The 23,238-nt window shown below is 45.4% G+C and overlaps 1 protein-coding gene across 1 annotated transcript; it reads right to left on the bottom strand.

Annotated features, from left to right (window-relative positions):
* Positions 1–9,116: 9,116 nt before the first annotated feature.
* On the bottom strand, positions 9,117–22,796 carry SSTR5 (somatostatin receptor 5). The gene is made up of 3 exons (XM_083414258.1): positions 22,323–22,796; positions 20,491–21,129; positions 9,117–13,974 (listed from the first exon to the last, which is right to left on the bottom strand). The coding sequence occupies exon 3, from the start codon at positions 13,909–13,911 to the stop codon at positions 12,799–12,801; it is 1,113 nt and encodes a 370-aa protein (XP_083270384.1). The 5' UTR covers positions 13,912–13,974; positions 20,491–21,129; positions 22,323–22,796; the 3' UTR covers positions 9,117–12,798.
* Positions 22,797–23,238: the final 442 nt, after the last annotated feature.

Below are 23,238 nucleotides of genomic sequence, written 5' to 3'. Positions count from 1 at the left end.
TATGCAGAAGTCAGAGAGTCAGTAGGCTCAATAAAGAGTTTATTGCTGTATAAAGACCTCTAAATAAACACCAGGAGTAAATATGGGAATAATGACCAGGTGGGAGCCCATCAAGGAATCTTCCACCCAGTGGAGACATCATTCTTAGGGTTCTGCCAAAAGCCTGGACCAAAATTCATTGCCTTCCCACTTCACAGTTTTCCCCAAAATATTAGCTCCCTAACAAAAATGGGGACCAATTTTCTGTTGTTATCTCGGGCAGGGGCAAATATTTCTCTGAAATTAAAATTTTTAAAATCAAGGAGCATATGTGCAAAACTTTGGCCACCTGAATAGGAACACAACAATTATATCCTTGGGGGGGGGTATATTCTTCTTTTTACCAGGGAGGGGCTTGTTTTGCACCTACCCACCCACTGAATGGATGATTTTTTTACTTTTAAATCCCTTTTGGCACAGCACTATTTTTCCTCTTCCCAAAAACACATAGTACAGAGATGGGGAACCTGTGGCTCTCAGATATTGTTTGACTCCAACTTCCATCAGCCCCTGCCAGCATGACCAATGCTTAGGGATGATGGAACTTGGAGTTCTGCAACATCTGGAGGGCCACAGGTTCTCCACTGCTGGCATAGTGTTAGCACATAATTCAGTATCATCTTTCTTTGTTTCAAACTCCAAGTGTCTAGTCCTTATGGCTAAGAAAATCAGTTTAGCAATGAGCAAATAGATTAAGAAAGGGAGATATTTTTCAACCGGTCTCTCTTTCCCACATTCCTTGTTTTGTATGATGTGGAGCTTTAGGGTGGACCTAAAATATTGGATAGGGAAGTGGGTGGCACTGTGGGTTAAACCACAGAGCCTAGGACTTGCTGATCAGAAGATCGGCAGTTTGAATCCCCGTGACGGGGTGAGCTCCCGTTGCTCGGTCCCTGCTCCTGCCAACCTAGCAGTTCGAAAGCACATCAAGTGCAAGTAGATAAATAGGTACCACTCTGGCGGGAAGGTAAATGGTGTTTCCATGCGCTGCGCTGGTTGGTCAGAAGCGGCTTAGTCATGCTGGCCACATAACCCGGAAGCTGTAAGCCGGTTCCCTCGGCCAATAAAGTGAGATGAGCGCCGCAACCCCAGAGTCGGCCACTACTGGTCCTAATGGTCAGGGGTCCCTTTACCTTTAAAGTATTGGATATACTTAAAAACAGAAAAAGAGGCTGTTGATCAGGCCAGTGGCCCATCTAGCTCTGCATCCTCACAGTGGTCAACCAGCTGTCTCTGAGAAATCTGCAAGCAGCACCTGAGCACAAGAGCCCTCTCTCACCAAGTGGCATTCAATAACTGGTATTCAGAAGCATTGCTACCTCTGACCAATGAGGCAAAGCATAGCTATTGTGGCTAGTCGCCCCTAATAACCTTCTCCTCCAAGAGTATGATTAATCGTCTCTTTTTCGGACAAATCTTTTATTTTTCTTCCTGCCACCCCGATAACAGATCACTTGCCATCTCTGTCTCTTTGCCAGATGTGCAGGTGTTGGGCATGATGGAAGATGTCCCCTCCCTCTGGATGCGCTAGTGCCACACAGAGAGGAGAAATGCTGATGAACTGATACAATAGCAGCATAGAATTACAATACAATGCAATATGGATTTTATTATGCGGCACAGACCCAGTAAAGATCATAGCATTACAGCATGCAACATTAAAGGAATCATTCAAGGGAGGTTATTTCAGAGGGATGCTGCACACGTTGCCAGCCAGGACTGGAGATGCCGTTGACGCAAGTCATCTTTGTGTTCACGCCTCCCCTCCCTCAATGTGATGCTTTTTACGCAGTACAATCCATCTGCTGCTGAATGAGCACTAATGGATCAGCCAAGAAGATCAGTTCACCTTCAGTGCCGGGGCTGAAGATGACAGACAATTAGCTGCAGGAGAATCCAAAGTGTGTACTCAAACAGACCAAGAAGTCTTTGAAGGACCCAGCAAGATGAAATCCTGAAGTTTGGTGGCAAAGATCATAGCCTGGTGGCAGGACACCTGCTTTGCATGTAGAAGGCTCCAGGTTCAATCCCCAACACTACCAGGCAGTGCTGGGAATATCCCCTGCCTGAAACCCTGAAGAGACACTGCCAGTCCTTGTAGACAAAACTGGACTAGATTGTCATGGTCCGGTTCACAGGCGATTGAAGTCCCGGCAGGGGACATCAGGACTGGGGGCAAGATGGCAGGGTGGGAGCAGGAACAGGGGTCCAGAAGCCAGAAGTCAGGAAGCCAAGAGTCTGAGGGTCAGAGAGCCAAGAGTCAAGAAGCCAAGGGTCCAATGGTCAGGAAGAAGGAGTCACAAAGTCAAGGGACCAAGGATCAAGAAGCAAGGAGTCACGAAGCTAGGAGTCTGAGGATCAAGAAGCAAGGAGCCAAGAAGCCAAGGTTCAGGAAGCATGTTGCTGTGGCAAAGAGCCAAAGGGAAATGCTGACCTTATAGCCCTTCCCAGCTCTTGCCACCAGGTGCTGTGAGTTACCAATCGGCCTCACCTGTGAGGCCACGCCTTGCCTCTTCAGAACAAACTTAGGAAGGCCCCAGTCCTGCAAAGTCCTATTGGTCACAGGGCCTGGCTCCTACATGCACACCTGACATAGATGGACCAATGGTCTGGGGAAACCCAGTCATGTGGGTGGGGTACGAATCATAAATGATGATGATGATGATGATAATGACTCAGTACAAGGCAATTTTCTGTATGAGTGACAGAATCCATTGGTAATGCTTTTCCTGGACTGTTTCATTTCAGGTGTAAGGTGTGGTGGCATCTCTAAGTGGTCTCCCACCCTCCCAAAAGAAAAGAAAGGGTTCTTCCCTCCTTGCACATAGGATAGTTCAGTTGGTTAGAGCATGGTGCTGACAATGCCAAGGTTGCAGGTTCGATCCCCATAAGGACCAGCTGTATATTGTTTGTCAGCGAGTGGCTGGATGAGGAGGAGTGGTGGGAGCCACCCACCTAAGAGCCCACCCAGGGAGGACAGAGAAGATGACACTGAAGAGCAGTCTGGGGATGGGATGAGCTGGGAGGTGCTAGAAGCAGGGGGGTTGAGTGATCAAGAAGGGTTAGGAGAAGGAAGAGCTTCCAGGACAGGGTTAGAGGCTGAGAGTCACAGTGTGAGCACAGACTCAGACAGAGAGAAGTCAGAGGTTGCCCCTGCTACACAGCAGGACAGTCCCAGTCCTGCTGGCTCTCCTCCCCCTCTGACACCCTACTTGCAGAGAGACCTCCATGTTGCCGAGCAATGGGGAAACGAGATAGAAGGGGGAAACTACTTTGTTACCTCATGCAAGCTGAATATGTGGTTAGACAGAGAATAAAATATATCGATGTACAAGGGTTACATGCCTCAGCCAATGGGCCATGTTTATCAAGCTCACTGGGCCTGACAAATATATGCCATATCTAAATTTTCTAACATTACCCTAAGTACGTAAGAGCAGTTTTTAACAGTTTGCCCTCTGAGATCCTCGGTGCAGAATTGACATCGCTCCCTTCAAGGAGATGTGCTGCCCTTGCAACCACTTAGAGCTTGAAAGAGTCTGTCAAGTTTTCTTCTCCTTTTCATCAAAGGGGTTAGAGAACACATAATTTATCCTCTTATGAGAAGGTTTCTTGGTCTATCCTTAGAGGCTCCTTTTGAGTATCTTCCTTGAGGTGTCTAATAAATCTATTACTGAACAGGTGGTGATATATCTGGATGCTGTAACATCTCTGAGACCTGCTAGGATTATTAGATGCTAGCTTGTCACATTGAATAATGGTTCCTACTGAAGCTGTAATGTTACATACTACTTTACAGGCTGCATTTTGCGTAATGGCCAATTGTCTTTAATAAACATCTGATTGTGTTACCCAGCTCTTACAATGACCCACTGCCCCCATTTAAGTGTAAGCACAGCCTCTTGACCAACTTTATTTTCTTAAAGGCCTAGCAAGGATTATTGGGAGTCAAGCAGCAATGCTTGTAATAAGTTACTTGAACCAGTGCGAGGGGCAACAGGAAGGCAAGCTGTTCTTCCTTTGCAGATTCCTTCTTCAGTAAATACTTGTCATGCAGAGTGTGCTTCTTCGTATATTATTTCCTCCCTGCTCCTTCTTCAGTTCATCCACGGGGGGCTGCCTGTTGGACTTCTGCACCCAAGGCAGCTGCCTCAGCCTGCCTCATGGGCAGGCCCGGCCCTGTGGCTGAGACAAATTGAAGTTGATGTCAAACAGAAGCTCTTCACTGCTTCTAAGCCACAGCACCACTGGGGAGCTGTTGTGAACACACAATATCAGCCTAGATGAACCCAATGAAGCTTTCCCCACCATTTAGCAGTCTGGGAGAAAGGAAGCTATAAACTGCCTCCAGGCAAAACAAGAAGCCTGCAGTTGTTTCAATTGGCTTCCATTAATTTCCGCCTCATATATTTAATTTATGCACATTATCTGGTTCCCTCCTACTGTTTTCCTCTTTTCAGTTGTGTTTTACCCCTTCTCCTGGTTTTTTTTTTTTAATGTTTTTATTAAAAGATTTTCATGAGTAACAGTTTAGTACATTCAGTTTCTCTGTTTTGAAATCATAGAGTCCTTCATGCAGGTCAGTTACATTCAGTTTGAAACATTTTTGTTATGTGCTGTTTGGGGGCGGAGGGGAAGGGAAGTGGGTAGACAGAGGGGAGGAAACAGGCATGGTGGGGAACAATAATCCCCCCCCCCCATAATATATGAGCATGGTTTTTGTGTCAGTGCCACATAGGTAGGCACCTTGATTTGTATCAGAGGATCCAGGTCATGGTTTCAGTCATGAGTCAGTGGCTCTACCAGCAAATCCAATTTATGTTTCTTTTGTAGCTATGCTGCCTAATTTCTCCCAGTTCTTTAATGCTATGAACTGTTTGTATATGTGCGCACACATACATCTTTGCAAAATAAATGCCTGTCTCAGATGATTCTTCTTTCCTTGCATAATTTTATAAAATGGCTATCTTTATGTCTCACAGACCAGATTGTTGCATTAAAAGTTCCCTCCTTGTGTCATTTATTCGCTAATCATTACCGGGCTGCAGCCAATAAAATCAGCCCACGGGATCTGATAAGAAACCAACTATCTAAAAGCCATTGATGGAGTCTGTGTTACTTGACTCTTCTTGGCTCCAAGCTTAGCCATCAAGATAACTGCAACAGATGCTGTTTTCATAAGCTGCCTCCACCCCGTACAACCTGCATTTCGTGTATTGATTTTGTGCATTGTGAGAGCTGTTGCGCCAGAGAGTTGTTTCTGGACAACAAAATGGATTGGGCAAAGGGAAGATGAAGTGTCAATAGGGGGGAAATACAAGGCCCATTTTCAAAATGATCAAGATGCTGGATCATGTATAATAATAATAATAATAATAATAATAATATGCCCTTCATTTATAAGTTCTCAGGTCAGTCCACAGAATAAAATACAGGATAAAAACAAGTAAATAATTAAAACAGTGTAGCAACCATACCTTTAAAGCACATTATCCCCCATCCCAAAGAACTGTAATTTACCTCCATTGGTTTACTAATGTAATACTATCCTTGTATGCAGAGTGGCTCAGGAATTCTAAGAAACAAACAAACAAAACTGGTGTGGTTTTAAAGCCAGTAGTTAAAACCAGGGCAATTTTGAAAGGTGCAATCCTCCATCTTGATTCAAAATGGTATCCAACCAACTCCCATCATCTCCATCCAGCTTGGCCAACAGTCCAGCAGCATCTGGAAGGCCAAAGGTTCCTCACCTTTGGTCTAGGAGAAGTTGGCATTTCATCCCAGTGTCTCACATGACATTGAATTGCAAGGTCAGGTAGTGTATATTTGCAATGCAGTGCACAAACATTTGCTTACCCAAAGGACATTCTTTTATTAGGCAATTAATTATTTGCACAGTTCCTTCCCTGCTTATTTGTTGGTGTCATTTTCATTCTTAATTAAACAGCTGGTGGGAGGATGCCTGCTAATCATATGGTAGCAGCGGGATGCTCCAAATGTGCAGTGTCCGATGTGCTCCCATTTTGAAACCCTGGGAGGGCTGAGAGGGACAAGGAGCTGGGCCTAAGCTTGGCTGAAGGAGCGGGGACTTGTCAGAATTGTTATAAGAAAAAGCTGCTTCTTTCCCTTTATGGGGTACCCAAGAGCCCGAATGGAGTCCTTCTGTAGGTTCTCCATCAGTAGGAGAAAATAACAGAGGCCAACCAGAGAATATTGAGAAGCAAAGCAGCTAGTAAGCATGATCTTCATTAAACTGTTGCAACAGGGTCCTCACTCACCACATGCAGGAGGGAGGAAGAACCCAGAACAATGGTGTGCAAGCCCTTATATAGAGCCCTGTAGCTCAAGACCACTCTGCCAATACATCATGCATACATCAAAGGAGGGGCAGTCTACAGCAGAATCTTTTAATGGGTTTACCTGAATAGCCTGGCCATTCTTTTGTGATGATAAATACTTAATTCCCGAGTCCAGGTCACAGGCTCACCCTATTCATACACAAATGTGCCCTTAAGGCACATTTTTACCTCAGAGAGAATGGGGAGGTTTTTCCCATTTCCATCCAAACTCCAGAGGAATATCTGAGGTCACTGAAAGAGTCAAAATGGCTTTAGGACTGTTTTCCTGTATTGTTTCAGACATGTGGTTTATATATTTATGTATGTGTTTGCCTGGTACATTTATGAACATTTATTTTATATCTTAGGCCTTATAATTCTCATAACAGGATGAATAGTCTATTGGGGATCTTTCTGGCTCAGTTTGTTTTAAGGTCTTAGACCTCCCAGCTGTTGGAGCTGCAACCTGATTTGCTCTAGGTCTATTTAACAAGCTGTTTGGGAAATCCATAGGGAGCTTGTGCCAAATGTTTGAGTCCTACAGGAGCTGTTCGCTCCTTTGCATCTCTGGCTGCTCATTACAGGGAATATCTAACATGCAGAACATTGGCCCATCCAACTTAGTGTTCTCTGCACTGATTGGCAGTGGTTCTTCAGGGCTCCAGACAGAAGTCTCTACTAGCCCTATCTAGAGAAGCAGGAGACTGAACTGTGGACCTTCTGTATGCAAAGCAGATGTTCTACCACTGAGCTATGAACCTCCTCCTGATTTTAATCCTTTTCATTGGTCTCCAGTATCTACTAATTGGAGTAGTGGTGTTTTTGTAGCTATATATATTTTGTAGCTAAAACTATATATTTTAGAAAGTTGTTTGCTCAGTCTGCATTTTGACACCTCTTAAGCTATCGCCACCAAATTTTGCATAAAGGTTCCTGAGATCAGGTTTTTGTCTATGTTTGGATGCCATGGTACATCATCTTGAAGCAAGATTGCAGACTGAACCCTTCAAAACTGCTCTAATTTTAACCACTGATTTCTAAGCCACACTGGGTTTTTATGGTTTTTTAGAATTCCTGAACCATGCCAGATCTAAGGATGGAATTTTCATCCATCAATTTTCTAATCTCATTTTCGTAAGGTTTTCAGAAGGTTTTCCAGGAGGGAATGTGGCCCCTGGGCTGAAAAAGCTTCCGCACTCCTGTTTTAACAGAACCAACTAGGAGGAGCAATTTTGCAAAACCAAAAAACCCGCCCAACATCAGCAGATGAGGCCGTAAAGGGTGAATCAGAAATCCTGCACACACCATGACTCCGGGCTCTTCCAGGCAACCTGTTTCCTGAGCATTCCTCCGGATTTGTTTGCACAATCATTCTGATTGTTTCTGCAGAGGTTCCAGGGAATAACCATGATCTCACACTTTCTGTACATTTCCCATCGCTTTCCTTACCACAAACAGTTCAGGAGGTGAATTTGTTTGTTTTGTTTTTTGAAGTGCTATTTATTATTATCAAGGACATTTTACCCAGGACATTTTATTCTAGTGTTAACAGAGACCGTGTGCTTGTTTTTGTCTATGTAGTCCACACACACAGGCTGGATCTACTACTATATATTTTTTGCGCCTGAAAAGTGCTTTTTGAGAAACTGGTTTTGTTCTGAAAATCAAGGCTCATTGTGAATTGATTCTGCATGAAGACATTAGCGGATTCCTCCCCAGTAAGGATCAAAGTGCTGGGAAAGGAACTAGTGTCAATTGAGCGATATGAAAATATAGGTTCTATTCCCGCTCTCCCCAGTTCCAAATCCTGCCCCCTCCCAATATGACAGGATTTGAAGACATCCTCTACTTAAAATGTGATACTGAACACCCTCCACTTCCTCCGGACTCATTTGGTGAAGACAACTCATATAGCTCTCTCTTTCTGACCATTTGTTGCCTAGGACTTCTGCAACTCTCCCTCCCCCACCTTGGGTTTTTCCTGTATTTCCTTTTGGGGAAATTGGTTAAATCCTTATTCAACAAGTAAATGTCAGTGTGATATTTGTATAAGTAATGAAGCAGACTGTTTAAATATGGGTGAGGATAGTCTCTGGTGATCTTTTCTTTGCAATAAAAATGTAGGATTGTTTTCCATCAGTATGTTACTGGTCCACAGGGAGATAGATGATAGATGATAGATGATAGATGACAGATAGATAGATAGATGATAGATAGGTAAACATTGCATGTTTTTGCATGTCTGATACCTTTGAGGAGGAGGAGGGCACTTGAAAATTGTATGATAGGATAGATAACACCAAAGTTATGGGCAGTAGAAGGCTGTCAGGTACTCCCATTGAAATTAATGGCAAACACAAATGGATGTGATGAAATGAACTAGCTTTCAGGAACGAACTAGTTTTGATTCAGCAATGAGATTAATGCAGTTCTAACTAATCAACCACAAAGGCTGTGATCCTACACTCACTTATCTGGGTGTAGGTCCCATTGAACTTAAGGGGACTTATTTCTGAGGAGGTTTGCATGGAATTGCACCGGAAATGAATGGAACTAGACTTTGTTTTCCCCCTTGCACATTGCTACAACCTTAATGCCTGTTAGTCCTCACCCCCTCCCTTTGGGATAACAAGCCCAGAGACACCATGTTGATATTGCAGGGTTTCTGTGACCGAAGGAAGCGTACAATGTTGGGGGAAGGAAGAAAATAAATAAATCCATGACCACTTTGCAAGAACATCATTTGACTCACATTTTAATATCTGAAAATAGTATTTAAATTCTCAGCCATATTTTGGACAGCAAACCAGCACATGAATTCACAAAACCTTGCCAGGACAACACAATCATTCTCAGATGAAAAAACAGTGAGGTCACATTCAACAAACAGCTTTGTATGAAAGGTGAAATGTACAGAGTGAACCAAGAGCCCAGAGGATTTCCTGGGCTACTTCTGCGCAAAGTCAGGTCCTCACAAATAAGGTGTGACGTGGGAAACTTGGAGATGGTTCATTTGCCTAGGTTAGTATATGGCCCCTGGAGGGTTCCTTGGGAAGTAATGTGGCCCTCAGGGTGACAGTACACACACACACACACACACACACAGAGCGCTTCCCAATTGTGGAGTGCGTTTGGAATAGATCCAAGGCTTTTACATTTTGATAGGTAGTGTTCAATGTTTGTCTTAAGCACAGACCTTTTGAAATTGATGGGCATGACTAATTTAGATGCATTCATTTTAATGGGTTATATATAACACAATCAATTCTAAAGAAAAATTAGATTACCCTAGTATAAACTGCAGCCCTAGAAAAAAATTGCCGGCGGGGGGGGGGGAGGAGGATGTGGTTGTCACCTTTCTTTTACCTGCATCTTTCCATAAAAATATAATGCATGACACACTTCCATCACACTTGACATTTATTCCCCCTCCAAGAGCGGCAGACAGTGAGAGAAGTTGAAACAGAGAAATGAGGATCACATCTCCCATCTTCTTTTGCTAGATGTTACCAGGGAGACATAGAACAGAGATGGAGGTTGATGGCACAACACCGCCGCCCGCCCCCATCACACCTCGTTTGGAACCACCTTGTATATTTATTCTTAAAGCATTTTGAAGGACATCGAGATGCTACAGCCTGACCCTTATTTACAGCAAATCTGGCTCCTGGCATTTCAAAACAGCAGCAGACGACACACACTTCAGAAGCGAGAAAACAAGTGCTGAGAGATGACATGACTTTTTTTAAAAAAAGATAACACTGCAAAGGAACACATTACAGGTGTGTGCATTTAAAAATCCTCTTATCAACAAGGCAAGATTGCATTGGACCACATCTAGCTGTGCACTCCTGGCATAGGCGAGAAAAAGTTCGGCACTTCAGAGTACCAAGTGGTTAAGGACAGACCTTAGCAGATGCAGAATTAGCTGCAAAAAAAGAGCAAATTGCCACACTGACCACAGCCACACCTTACGTTTAAAGTGCTTTGATATTACTTTAAGCAGCTGTGCCTTTCCCCAAAGAACCCCCAGAATTGTTGTTTGTTCAGGGTGCAGAGAGTTGTTAGGTGACCCCTTTCCTCCTCCCAGAACTACAATTCCCAGAGTAGTTTAACAACCCCCTGCCCATATAACTCTGGGAACTGTAGTTCTGGGAAGGGAATACAAGTGTCTCCTAACAACTCTCAGCACTTTTGATGAATGACAGCTCCCAGTATTATTTGGGGGAGGCTGAGACTGTTAAAAGTGGCATAATAGCATTTTAAGTGTATGGCTTGCATGTGACCACTGCCAGACCTTCTCCCTCTACCTGTTCTTGTGCTTTTGAGGAGGGGAAGGGGAATCTGCCAGTTCCCAGAGTGAGATTCAGATAAAACATTCTCATTAGAGAACTGTGCCACAGAGCCAGGATCGTGGGAAACTGGGCACCCTGACAGAACCCCGGAGGCTATACTCCAAGGAATTTGTGCCACCCTGTAGAATTGAAGGGACTCACATTTTCCAGCGATGGACTCACTATGCTAACCCCTCAGCCCTCGCAAGCAGAGGCAGCATCAAGCTTGAATTGATGCACCAGTCCGATGGTCAGAGCTTTACTCAGCATCGGTACCCCAACTATGGTCTGAATCGGGTCCCTGAAACGTGTGCTAGGAAAGGTGAGGCAGTTGTGGCCAGGATGCTGCTGGGGCACCTGCTCCAAGAACCAGGTCCCAGTTCCGGCAGCCTGCAGGACAGCTTCTTCCTGCTCAGAAGTAGGCCTTATGGCTCCTCATTAGACTTGTTGACGCTATTGAACAGCGCCCCTGCTGGTCCATGCTTTAACTGCCACTTGCAGGAGCTGGTGCAATACTTGTTGATTCGGATTCCATGCACTCCACTGTCACTCACTGGTCTGCAGACTTGGTCAGACCACACCTGGAATACTGTGTCCAATTCTGGGCACCACAATTTAAGAAGGATGTTGACAAGCTGGAACGTGTGCAGAGGAGGGCAACCAAGATGATCAAGGGTGTGGAAACTAAGCCTTGAAGGAGCTGGGTATGTTTAGCCTGGAAAAGACGAGACCGAGAGAAGATATGATAGCCATCTTCAAATATCTTAAGGGCTGTCAAATGGAGAAGGGAGCATGCTTGTTTTCTCTTGCTCTGGAGGTTAGGACTCGAACCAATGGTTTCAAGTTACAAGAAAGGAGATTCTGACTAAACATTCAGAAAAACCTTCTGACAGTAAGAACTGTTTAACAGTGGAACGGACTCCCTTGGGAGGTTTTGGGCTCTCCTTCCTTAGAGGTTTTGAAGCAGAGGTTGGGTGGCCATCTATCACGGATGCTTTAGCTGAGGTTCCTGCATTGCAGGGGGTTGGACTAGATGACCCTTGGGTCCCTTCCAACTCTATGATTCTGGTTTGGCTTTAATTAATTTACTCCTCTCCCCAAATCACCACCCAAATTATCCCAACTAGCGTTGGTGTGCAAGGCTTAAAGTCTGCTTCCTAATTCAAATGGATTTCTGGTGGTGCTGATAATGGGTGTTGCTAGATTTAGGGAAAATGGCAGGGCAAAAACCCTTGGGAAAGCAGGGCACACCATGAAACATTTTTCTACATATTGGCTTTGCTCAGGTTTGCCGCTGAGGTGGATGCTGTTGCTTCTGCCCCTGCTGGAAGCAACCTGCAAAACAGCAGGCCACTAGAAGCATGTAAGTAAGATTTGAGAATGCTTTGTTTTACCAGGAATGGCTAGGTGGATTGTAGCATGCTCAACAGAGCTGTGGAAACATACCTGGGGACAGTGTCGCATGGTGTGTTAGGGTTGGCAGGATTTAAAATGCATTCTATGTATCAGTACTACAAGTTTCCATCCATTTTATACCAGCTTAACTTAGCCACGGAGAATCACGTCTGTCCAATCCTGTTGTGGTTTCCGTTTATGGATTGCACTAGTGTATCCGTTGCCAACCTGGTGTCCTCCAGCTTCTTGGACTACAACTCCCATCAGCCCACAGTGTAGAACATTGGGAACTGGCATGTGTCTCCCTTGCCCATGAAGCATGATGGAGATATATCTACCATGTTGGATGGGCTGGGGTGAGGTAGAGAGATCCAGGCCTTCTTACCCTTCCACCTATTTATGAAGCCAATGGTTGAGGTGGAGCAACAGTGTTCCCCATTGAGAATCAAGCCTCCTGCTATCTGCATGTCCCACCCCCTTGATCTGCACAGCCCCACCCGTTTCCTGGTCTTGCTTGTGTGGTGTAATGTTGAAGAGGAGAGCATTTCTGTGCAAGGCGGAAAGAAAGCAAATATTTGTACACCCTGGAAACAGGATTTGGCAAAGTCCATTCTTATCATGCCCATGGCATTTGCCACCACAATGTGCTCCAAGCAAGTTCCAGTTCTCTTGAAGGCAATGGAGGTCCCTCTCTACAGCTTGCTAGTCTGCATGTGCCCATTGGACTCCACACTTCTCTGGAGTAGCATCGCCTCCTGCAGGCGGCTGCTCTTCTCTTGCCGATGTTCGGTTGGGTCACCGTCTTCAATGCCATTTCCTTTGCGGAGGCACAGGACCTTCTGAAAGCTCTGCTTGAAGTTTTCGGAAAGAAATCCATAAAGGATGGGGTTGGCACAGCTGTTGGCATAGGAGAGCACCACCACGAAACAGAAGATGCCAACCAAGACAGGCTCCTCCGGCAAGATGAAGATCAGGTTGATGATGTTGACAATGTAGAAGGGAAGCCAACAGAAAACAAAAACAACCACAATGATGACCACCATCTTGGTCACTTTCCTCTCCGACCTTCGGCGCCTTGTAGAGCCCACTCGGATTCCTGAGGACTTGACTTTGATGATGATCAGCAGGTAGCAGAGGCAGATCACCAGCAGAGGTCCAAAGAACCCCAAGACGGAGGTGTAAATGATGAACACCGCAGACCAGATCTGCACCGGGTCAGGCCAGCTCATGTTGCAGGTGTCAAAGGTTTCCTGGACATCAGCGAATATGATCATTGGGAGCACCACTAGGAAGGAGAAAGTCCAGACTGCCAGGCTGATCAGTCTGGCGAACCTTGGGTGACGCCACTTGGTAGACTTGATGGGGTGAACCACGGCAAGGTAGCGGTCCAGACTCATGACTGTCAAGCAGAAGATACTGGTGAATTGGTTAATGCCATCAAAAGCTGTCACTAGCCTGCACATGAAAGTCCCAAATGGCCAGTAGGAGATGGCATTCTGGGTAGCCAGGAATGGCAAGCCGAGCATGAAGAGTACGTCAGCGATTGCCAAGTTTAAAATGTAGATGTTGGTGACTGTCTTCATCTTGGCATAACGCAGGACCACGTAAATGACCAAGGTGTTCCCGCTCAGCCCAACGGCACAAACCATGAGGTAAATGATTGGAATGAGCACAGACCGGATGCTGGTAGGAATGGAAAACCCTCCGAGAGTCATGTTGCTTGTTGTGTTAGCCAAAAAGGAGAAGTTATCATCTGGAGGAATGGCTTCTTTGAGGAAAGCGGTGGAGAAGTACAAAGGATCCATGCTCCTTGTCTCAGTGTGGTTTCTTAAGAATGACGAAGCCTAGTGTCCCTCAGCATTTTCATCCTGGGGGAAAGAGAAAAACGAACAGAAACATGAAAAGAAAAGATTATTGGTGGGCATGTTCAGAAATCTCTCCTGTTTAAAATGTATGAAACAGCTGCTTTGCACATTCTGCTGTAATGCACCAAAATAATTAGCTACCCTGGCTGGCAATTATTTAGAAATTAAGCAGATGTTTTGTTTTCTCCCATCAACCGTCTCCTGCAAATAAAAATGAACATGGGAGCTGTGAACAAAATGAGCTCACCATAATAGCCTTGGGTGTTACTGGATCATTCTCTCAAAGGAAAAGAGAAGGCTGCCTCATACCTTGTCAAGACATTGAGCTCAGTATTGTCCACACTGGCTGGCAGTGGCTCTTCAGGATTTCAGAGAAGGGTCTCTCCCAGCCTTACCTGGAGATGCCAAGGACTGAACCTGGGACCTTCTGCATGCAAAGCAGGTGCTCTACCCCTGAGCTGTGCCCCCTTCCCCCACAGGAAACTGAATCAGAACCTTGGTCTATCCAGCTCGGTACCAGACTCAGGCAGCTTCCTGTTCCAGCAGCTCACCAGACCTGATCCCAGTCTTCACCCTCAGGGTTTGGAACATAGGAAGCTGCCTTATACCAAGTCAGAGCAATGGTCCATCTTTGTATTGTCTATGCTGACTGGAAGCATCTCTCTGGGGTTTCAGGCAGGGGTCCCTCCCAGCCCTATCTAGAGATGTTGGGAGTTGAATATGGGCCCTTCTGCATGCATCTGATCTACAGTCCTTCTCCCAGGAGACATAAAATGCTACACCACTGAAGGAAGAATGTAGACATGGAAGGAAGAATGTTATAGCTGCAAAGAATTCAGGGGCAGTAAATGGGGAGAACCTCTGTATCTATGCACATTTTAGTTATTTATATTGACCAAGTGTTGATCCATCAACTTCCAAGGCTATTAGGGTGAGCCAACAGTTAGTGCTTGAACTGACTAGAGGGGTGGCACCCTAGACCTATTCTTGAGAGGCACCCAAGACCTAGTGCAAGATGTAATTGTGGGTAAACCAATTGGGAACAGTGGTCATAGCACTATTAAATTAAATATACATGGGAATGGCCAGTTGCCAAGGAAAGCACACATAGTCACATTTGGTTTTTAAAAAGGGAACTTCCTCAGAATGAGAAGATTGATTAAAAGGAAGTTGGAAGGCAGAATCGAAAGGTTCAAATCACTCCAAAATGCTTGAGAGTTGTTTAAAAACACAGTATTAGACAATCAACTGGAGTGTATATGGCAGATCAGGAAAGGTGCTATGAGGGCGAAGAGGACACCAACACCAAAACTGAAGTCTTGTCCAAATGAACAGAACAAAAAAGAACGCGAAAACCTTGGCAAAGAGAAAGAAAGAAATTGTAGGCAGACAGTAAGGGGTGCTAAAAAAGAATGTGAGGAACACATTGCTGAAAACATTAAGACAATAAACAAGATGTTCTTTAAATATATTAGTAGCAAGAAACTGTCTAGGGAGGTGATTGGACTCTTGGATGACAAGGGAGTCAAATGGGTGCTAAAGGAGGATAAGGAGATTGTGGAGAAACTGAATGAACTACCATATTTGCATCTGCCTTCACAATGGAAGATATTGGGCAGATCTCAGTGGCTTTTCAGAAGGTGAGTCTGGGGAAATAAGGCAAACAGTGGTGATGAGAGATGAAGTTCTAGGCTTAATAGAAAAATAAAAACTGACAAATCACCGGCCCAGATGGCATTCTGCTTGGCAGGGGGTTGGACTCGATGGCCCTTGTGGTCTCTTCCAACTCTATGATTCTATGATCCTCCCGAGAGTTCTCAACGAACTCAAATGTGAAACTGCTGATCTTCTAACAAAAATATGTAACTTGTCCTTCAGATCAGCCTACATACCTAAGGACTTTAAAGTAGCCAATGGAACACCCATTTTATAACAGCTTGTGCAAGTTCAAATTGTTGCAAGACACCTGTAACAAGACGTTTGTACTCATCTTCAGTGAGCTTTGCGCCAATGAGTTTGCCGCTCTCTCTTTAAAACTCTCCCCTTTCTGTAACTCTTTATCTGTTAAAAGTTAAAGCATTTTTGACCCTTGGATGTCTTAATCAGCTCCCTGCTGTGCTCATACTTTCAGGAACAACCATAGGGATTAGAAATTTGCTTTATCAGAAGTGCAGAAAATGAGGTTCTAAGAATTAGGAATGGAGGGTAAATTCAATTATGTTTGCATTTTAGAACGAACCTATGTAATTCGCACTTCCTGAACCAGCACACAAACCGAAATACACAGCCATCCTTTGGAAACTGCGCCTTGCCAGACTTTTTTTGCAATGTATTTCTTCAGAGAAGTAATGTGCAGAAGGATGCATGTATTGTAGAGTAAAATGTGCATTGAAATGCATATATTAGCAAAAAATAGCATTAGTATTATAGAAGAGGAACATGCTTTATCAAAATGTGCATATTAGGCAAAATTGCATACACAAATGTGTGTATTAGAAGAAATTCATGCTATTTTTTATGAATTTTCATGAGGATTATTATTATTTATTTAAAAAACATGAACAAATGTAAAAATGTGGAGAACTATGCTTTCAGACTGGAAAAAATTAGAATCTGAGAGCAACTCAAACTGACAGATTCACCCCTCCCTACACAGGGTGCTGAATCCTACCTCTTCCATCACATTCTTTGCTTTTTCTGGGCTCTGGTGGAATTGCTGAGGTCTAGTAGGTTATTCCCTTTGATATTTTAATCCATCAGATCCTTCTTAGACTCAGAGCAATTTATAACTGCAGTTCTTTATGATTGATATTACATGTTATTTTTACATGCATAATTTTGAGTTAAAAATAATTCTTCCTGGAGTTGAATACTCAAGTAAAAAAAAAAAAGTGTGTGTGTGTGTGTGTGTGTGTGTGCGCGCGCGCCATTTGACCTGCCTTATCTCCTGTCTTCAGCCTTTTTAGCCATAAGAAAAATGGATGAAGTTGAAGCAGCCACTTAATTTGGTTGCAAACAGGCTGGGCTGATAAGGTTTCAAATTCCAGTCCCAAGGACAAAGCAACAAATAAAAAATTTACTCTCCCTCTAAAAAATATAGCCCTGGCTGTTGAGTGTAATCCGACATTCCCAGGGCTCTTAAGTACCAGAGAACAAGAATCTAGAATTGTAGAATTGGAAGGGACCCATAGGGTCATCTAATTCACCACTGCATTGCACGAATTATACCTATGATGCAGAACCTAAAGATGATGCAGTCACGGCCACAGAGAAGGGCTCCTGGAGTCCCAGTGGCGCAGGGTCAAGACACACCCCAAGAAGGATATTCCAATGGGTTCTCTTGGGTTGTTTGCTTGCTGGGTTTTACACTAAAGCAATTATTTCCTCCACACCAATTCCGCGAATCAAATTGCCATAGGTGCCAACTCCCTAGGGCCCTGAGTACCTGAGCACCCACAAAATTCCCCATGAAGGGGCTGGGCACCCACAAAGTTTGGTGCCAGGGCTGCATGGCACCCACAGTCATGGGGCCAAGCTGGCACTCCTGTCGCCACCTCACCTTAGCCCTGAAGTAGTGGCAGTGGTGGTTTGTGCCTCTTGGGACTGGTGGTAGGCAGAGAGCCCAAAGAGTTGAGCCAATGACAGAGGCACCAGAGCCAATGACTGAGGCAACGAACGATGGTTTTGTGCCCATCCACTTCCATGCTGAGTTCTTCAAGGGGCAACACTGAGGCAGAGGCAGTGCAGGAAAATGGCAGGCAGTGCCACCTCTGGAATGGGTTGCCAGGTTTCAAAAGGTTCTTGAGCTTTTTTTAAGGAAGACCCCAAAATAGGGACAGACTGAGGCCCCATGAACCAGCCTCCACTGAGTCACCATCTCCAAACAGACCCTTAAGCAGCTTACAGACGGAAACAAGATACCAAAGACTTCAGTATAAAACAAAACATTAGAAGTTCATTTAAAGTAGGGCACGAGGGGGTGCTGTGGCCCTCCAGATGTCACTGAACTACAACTCCCATCATCCACTGCCCTTTGAACAAGCTGGCTTTGGAGGTTTGGAGACCAAAAACATCTGAAAAGCTGGAAGTTCAATGCCAGTGATTTGAAGCATCAGAGGAAATCAAAATATTTAGTAGCTTAAGAACTGAGATGAAAGCTAGCAGAAAAGCAGTCTGACTCACCAGCTTAGGGGAAAGCAAAACACATTCAGGATTTGTGTTTATTGATAATGATAATGATTCCATTAATTACCCGTCCTTCACTGTCAGATCCCAGGATGGGTTATAATCATTTAAAACATTTTAAAGGTCTTAACAGATCTTCTGAGGAATAAAAGCAAGAAGGGGTCTCATTTGTTTCCCGGTGGAGGGAGTTCTGCCTGATGGGAGCCACCACAGAAAAAAATATTGTCATCATCACCGCCAACCTAATTTCACTGCAGATCCAGCCAATTCTTTCCGACTTTCAAATGCCTCTGTGGGGATTATTCAAGTTCTAGTCATCAATTCTATTGAATGAACACATGCATTTCTCTTGCAAACCACAGATACATATTTTAAAATGTGCTAAAAGCAGGTCCACTATAAAAGAAACAGAAAGCAGCCTTCATCAGCCCCTAAATTTTTGTCTTTATGTCCACTTATTTCTCCATCAGAAGGAAAGTAGTCTCAAGGTATGCAGGCAAGATCTTTTAATGAAACTTATTTAGCCCTTAATACTCTTCATCTGTCCCATCACAATCTCTGGTGGAGAACGAATGGATCTTTCTCGCTGTTTCAATGCAGGCTCAGTTCACAGACGGGGAAATGGAATATTGCATTAATAATTCTCAATACTGGATGCTTATTCTGGTTTAATTAACATGATGTATGCATGCTTGTTCCACACTGCACAGAAAGGGGCCTCATTCACACATCTGAGTATATGGAAAGGCAGTCTAAAAGCATTTCATTTTGTTTTTAAAAATTGCATGTTAGGAACATAGGGAGCTGCCTTACACTGAGTCAGACCATTGGTCCATAGACGACATCATGCTGAATCTGACTGATACTCCACCTAGTTCAGCACTGACTGCTTTATGCTAAGCCAAACTATGGGCTATCTAGCTCAGTATTGTCTACACTGACTGGCAGTGGCTCTCCAGGGTTTTGGGCAGGAGACATTCTCAGCCCTTCCTGGAGTTGCTGGGGGTTGAACGTGGCACCTTCTACATTCAAAGCAGTTGTTTTAACCACTGAGCTACTACTGCCTTTTCCTATCACTCAGTGACAGAAACACGAAGAGGGTGGCTTGCAGTCCTGAGTGGGTCACCTGCAAGTCACAAACAAAATTTCATCTCTGGTGTGAAAAGCTGCCCAGCAAAATCAGTTCAAATGCTCAGTCGCTAGTTCCCAAATGTACATGAAATGACATGTGATATCTGTGTATGTATAAGCCAGCTGAGATGCACCCGGTGCTCCATGGATTGCTTCACACCTGCACTTCCACTGCTTTGAAGGTGACTGGGATCATGCGCTGATCTGCATGTGTGAAATGCACCATCGCAGGTCAGCCTCCCCACCCCTGCCAGATCTTTTCTTCTTCTTCTTCTTCTTCTTCTTCTTCTTCTTCTTCTTCTTCTTCTTCTTCTCCTTTATTGGATTTTTATACCACCCTATACCCAGTGGTTCTTCCGATCACAACCTTCCAGTCATAGAAACAGAGACCCATAAATTGGAAGGGAGCCTGGGGATCATCCAGGCCTACCTTTCAATGCAGGAATGTGCAGCTATCCCTTATGGGGGTCGATCCTGCAACCATAGCATTATCACCTCCATGATCTAGCCAACTGAGCTACCTAGTTTCGCATGACAGTCAAGTGTGGAGCTTTTCACACATTCAGTTGCCAGTTATTGGGGGTTCAGGAATCAAGTAGTGGGCAGGCAGGTGTGAATCAGCCCAAGCCTTCCCTTTTCCCTACACAATGGTCATTTCAGTGTAAGAGGAAGTGGACTAACTCACACACAAATGTGTGACAAATGATGGGAAGTCCCTGCTTGCAACTTCCTTCTGCATACACCAATAATAATAATAATATTGCTCAATAATAATAAATAATAAACAAATATTTAATATAATTAATATTTAATGGCATTTAATACTATTAATAATATTATCAATAATACAAATGTATTTTATTAACTGGTGATGATAATGACGTGTGGGTTGCCCACATGTGACAAACACACAAAAAGTGACCTCCAATTTCAGAAAATGGATCTTCTTGAATTAAGCAGCCACTAATTGTTCAAAAACCTTGAGATTGTTCCAAGGATTGACTCATTCTGCACACCCCAGAAGAGTGTGTCCATGTTAATCTGCTTTCGCCAAAGCCACAAGAGAGTCTGGTGGCTCCTCGGTTGTGGGGCTCTAGCCCAGTCCCCCAAAGTTTTTGCCACAATGCCTTCCCGCTAGACTTGAAGTCTCTCGCTTCTACCCACCTCTCCGCCCTCCTTCCAACCATATGTTTGTTGCTTTACCTGGCTTGGCTTGGTCTCTCTCCGCCCCACTTCCAAGGACCGTCCTGCTCCAAGCTTGCCCTCCAGCTTTCCTCAAAATCCAGGTCCAGCCAGCCTCCCTCCTGCTGTCTCCTCCCGTAGGATTGTCCTGCTGATGGTCGCCAAACGCAGCTGCTTCTCTCTAGGAGGACAATGTCCTTCTGGGATAGGCGTCGTCTTCTCCTTGGCCCCACCAGCAGCAACAAAGTTCTGTCTCTGAAGCCGGCAGGCTCCTGGCTCCGGAAAGCCAAACCCTCGCTCTCCCTGCTCAAGCGCCTCACTAAATAAATATCCAGCGCCGGGTCTCTAAGTAGCACAGTCGACGGCGGGGGGAGGAGGTGGGACGCGGGGGAAGGGGATTTGCCTGTTGCGCTTTATAGGCTGCGGCCAGCGGGTTGCAGTACCCCCTGCAGACAACGGACCTGCCTTGCAAGGAAGGCGGGGAAACATCTCGCCCGAGGGCTCCAGGGAGCTCCTTTGAAAAGAGAGGGGAAAGAAAGCAGACGCTTGGAAGTTGCGCGTGGGTTGGATTTGGGAAGGCGGCCGTTTCTTAGGATCCTCTGGCGCGCCGAAGTACGAAAGAGCTGCAGTCATGTCACGTTATGGCTTGCACCATGAACGCTAATAATAATAATAATAATAATAATAATAATAACAACAACAACAACAACAACAACAACAACAACAACAACAACAACAATAATAATAATAATAATAATAATTTATTATTTATACCCCGCCCATCTGACTGAGTTTCCCCAGCCACTCTGGGCGACTCCCAATCAAATGTTAAAAACAGTACAGCATTAAATATTAAAAACTTCCCTAAACAGGGCTGCCTTCAGATGTCTTTTAAAGATAGGATAGCTACTTATTTCCTTCACATCTGAAGGGAGGGTGTTCCACAGGGTGGGCGCCACTACCGAGAAGGCCCTCTGTCTGGCGCTGGAAGCTTTGCAGGGTAACAACATCGCAGAAACCAAAAGGTAGGACTCTGCCCCGAAAATGTTACAGGCGAAATGCTCTGCACCGGCTAGGATCCAAAACGCAGGACACAAGACGAGCCTGCTGGATCAGTGCAATTGCCCATCATAGTCCAGCATCCTGTTCTCACAGTGGCCAACCAAAGGAAATCCGCAAGCAGCACTCAAGCACAAGAGCACCCTCCCCTTCTGTGGTTTCCGACAACTGGGGTACAGAAGTCTCCGACTGTAGACGAAGAGTAGTCATCGTGGCTAGTCGCCACTGGCAGCCCTCTCCTCCGTGAATTGGCCCAGTCCTCTTTTAGAGCCATCCAGGTTCTTGGGCATCGCTGCCTCCTGCGGGAGCGAGTTCCATGGTTAAACTATGCGGTGCGCAAGCTTTCGGGTTGCGCAGAGCTCCTTCACAGGAGCAAGGGACGTGGGGGAAGCGAGGGATTTTAGCAGAGTTGAACAGCCTGAGGTCGTGCCCATATTTCTTCCCTTCCTCGCTTCCCTCCTGCCCCCATCGCCTATGTATACATATAAATAAACCAGCCGTAACATTAAAGCGTCAGTGAGAAGCGTCTCCAGGGCAGTCCGATAATAAGGGAGATGCGCAAAGTGGTGAACGCAACAATTGGAGAAGAAATGGCAACAGGCAAGAATGCACACAACACACACACACACACACACACACAGAGAGAGAGAGAGAGAGAGAGAGAGAGAGAGAGAGAGAGAGAGAGATTGGCTTCCGTTTGACTCATTCAGTCTCTTTTCTTTCACTCCCATTTAGGAGTGAGGAGTCTTTTTCCAGCCAGCCCGGAATGCTAGTTCCAAGCCGAGACGCCTTACCTCGTCAATTTCAAGTGGCGTCTTCTCTATTTCATCCATGCCCTTCGTTTGCCAAGGCTACTTTGCATCAAGCCTCTGGCTGGGCGCCTGAAGGAATGGGGTTGGCGATGTGAGGTGGGGGGGGGGGAGTCTCCTGAGGGGTGGGGGATGCTGCCCCCCTCGCCCTGTAAAGCGGATTTCCCGAAGTGTCTCCTTTGCGCACTAATTCGTGTTCTTTGCTCTAAAAAGAACTCCGATTTAGGGGAGCGTTTGCGCGGAATCCACCCCTCCCGCAAACTGCAAAAGGTTGTCCGCACCGCTCCCCCCCCCTCACTTCTGCTTGGTAAACAGCCCGCTTCCTTTTTCTAAGCCCCAGGGAAAGAAACTTGCCCCCAAGAGCCTCTCCTCCTGTTCCCGGTGTGATCTTGGGCGCCGAGGTGGAAAGAGACCAGAGCCGGAGGAACTCGGCTCGTGAAGCGGCAGGTGGGCACGTCTGGGGCGTCTCTATCCAAAGCGCGGGCGGTGCTCGGCTGGGAAAGGTTGCAGACGCTTCCCAAAAGAGCACGAGAGAGAGAAAGATCAAAAGGAACCCGCCGCGCTCTGCAGCCGCGCGCCCGTATCATGGTGCGCGCAATTTCCTCATGTGGAGTCGGGGGAAGAACCCCATATTTGCTCTTTTGTCGAACGTCGCCAAACTATAACTGTCGGAGCGATATTTTCGAATGTGGCAGCTTTGATTCCTGCGGGCAACAAGTGCAAGCTTTATGATTACACAGCACCCTTCGTCGGGCAGCCCCTCCCCCTCCCCCGTCCTTAAGCTGCTGAAGTTACCAGAAAGTTGGCTTTCACAGTGGATGATGGCCTTCTGCTGCTATTAGGGGTTGGAGTGGCTTTGTGTGTTTTCTATGAACTGCGTGTGACTTCGTGCAAATGTGTT

This window comes from Podarcis tiliguerta (genome assembly GCF_965153285.1).
Source record: "Podarcis tiliguerta genome assembly, chromosome: 14".
NCBI lineage: Eukaryota > Metazoa > Chordata > Lepidosauria > Squamata > Lacertidae > Podarcis > Podarcis tiliguerta.
Note: the sequence above shows the minus strand (reverse complement) of the source record. Positions and strands in the feature narration are given on the sequence as shown.

Coding starts and splice junctions, on each gene's coding strand:
- SSTR5 (XM_083414258.1), bottom strand. CDS start 13,911: ATGGATCCTTTGTACTTCTCCACCGCTTTCCTCAAAGAAGCCATTCCT.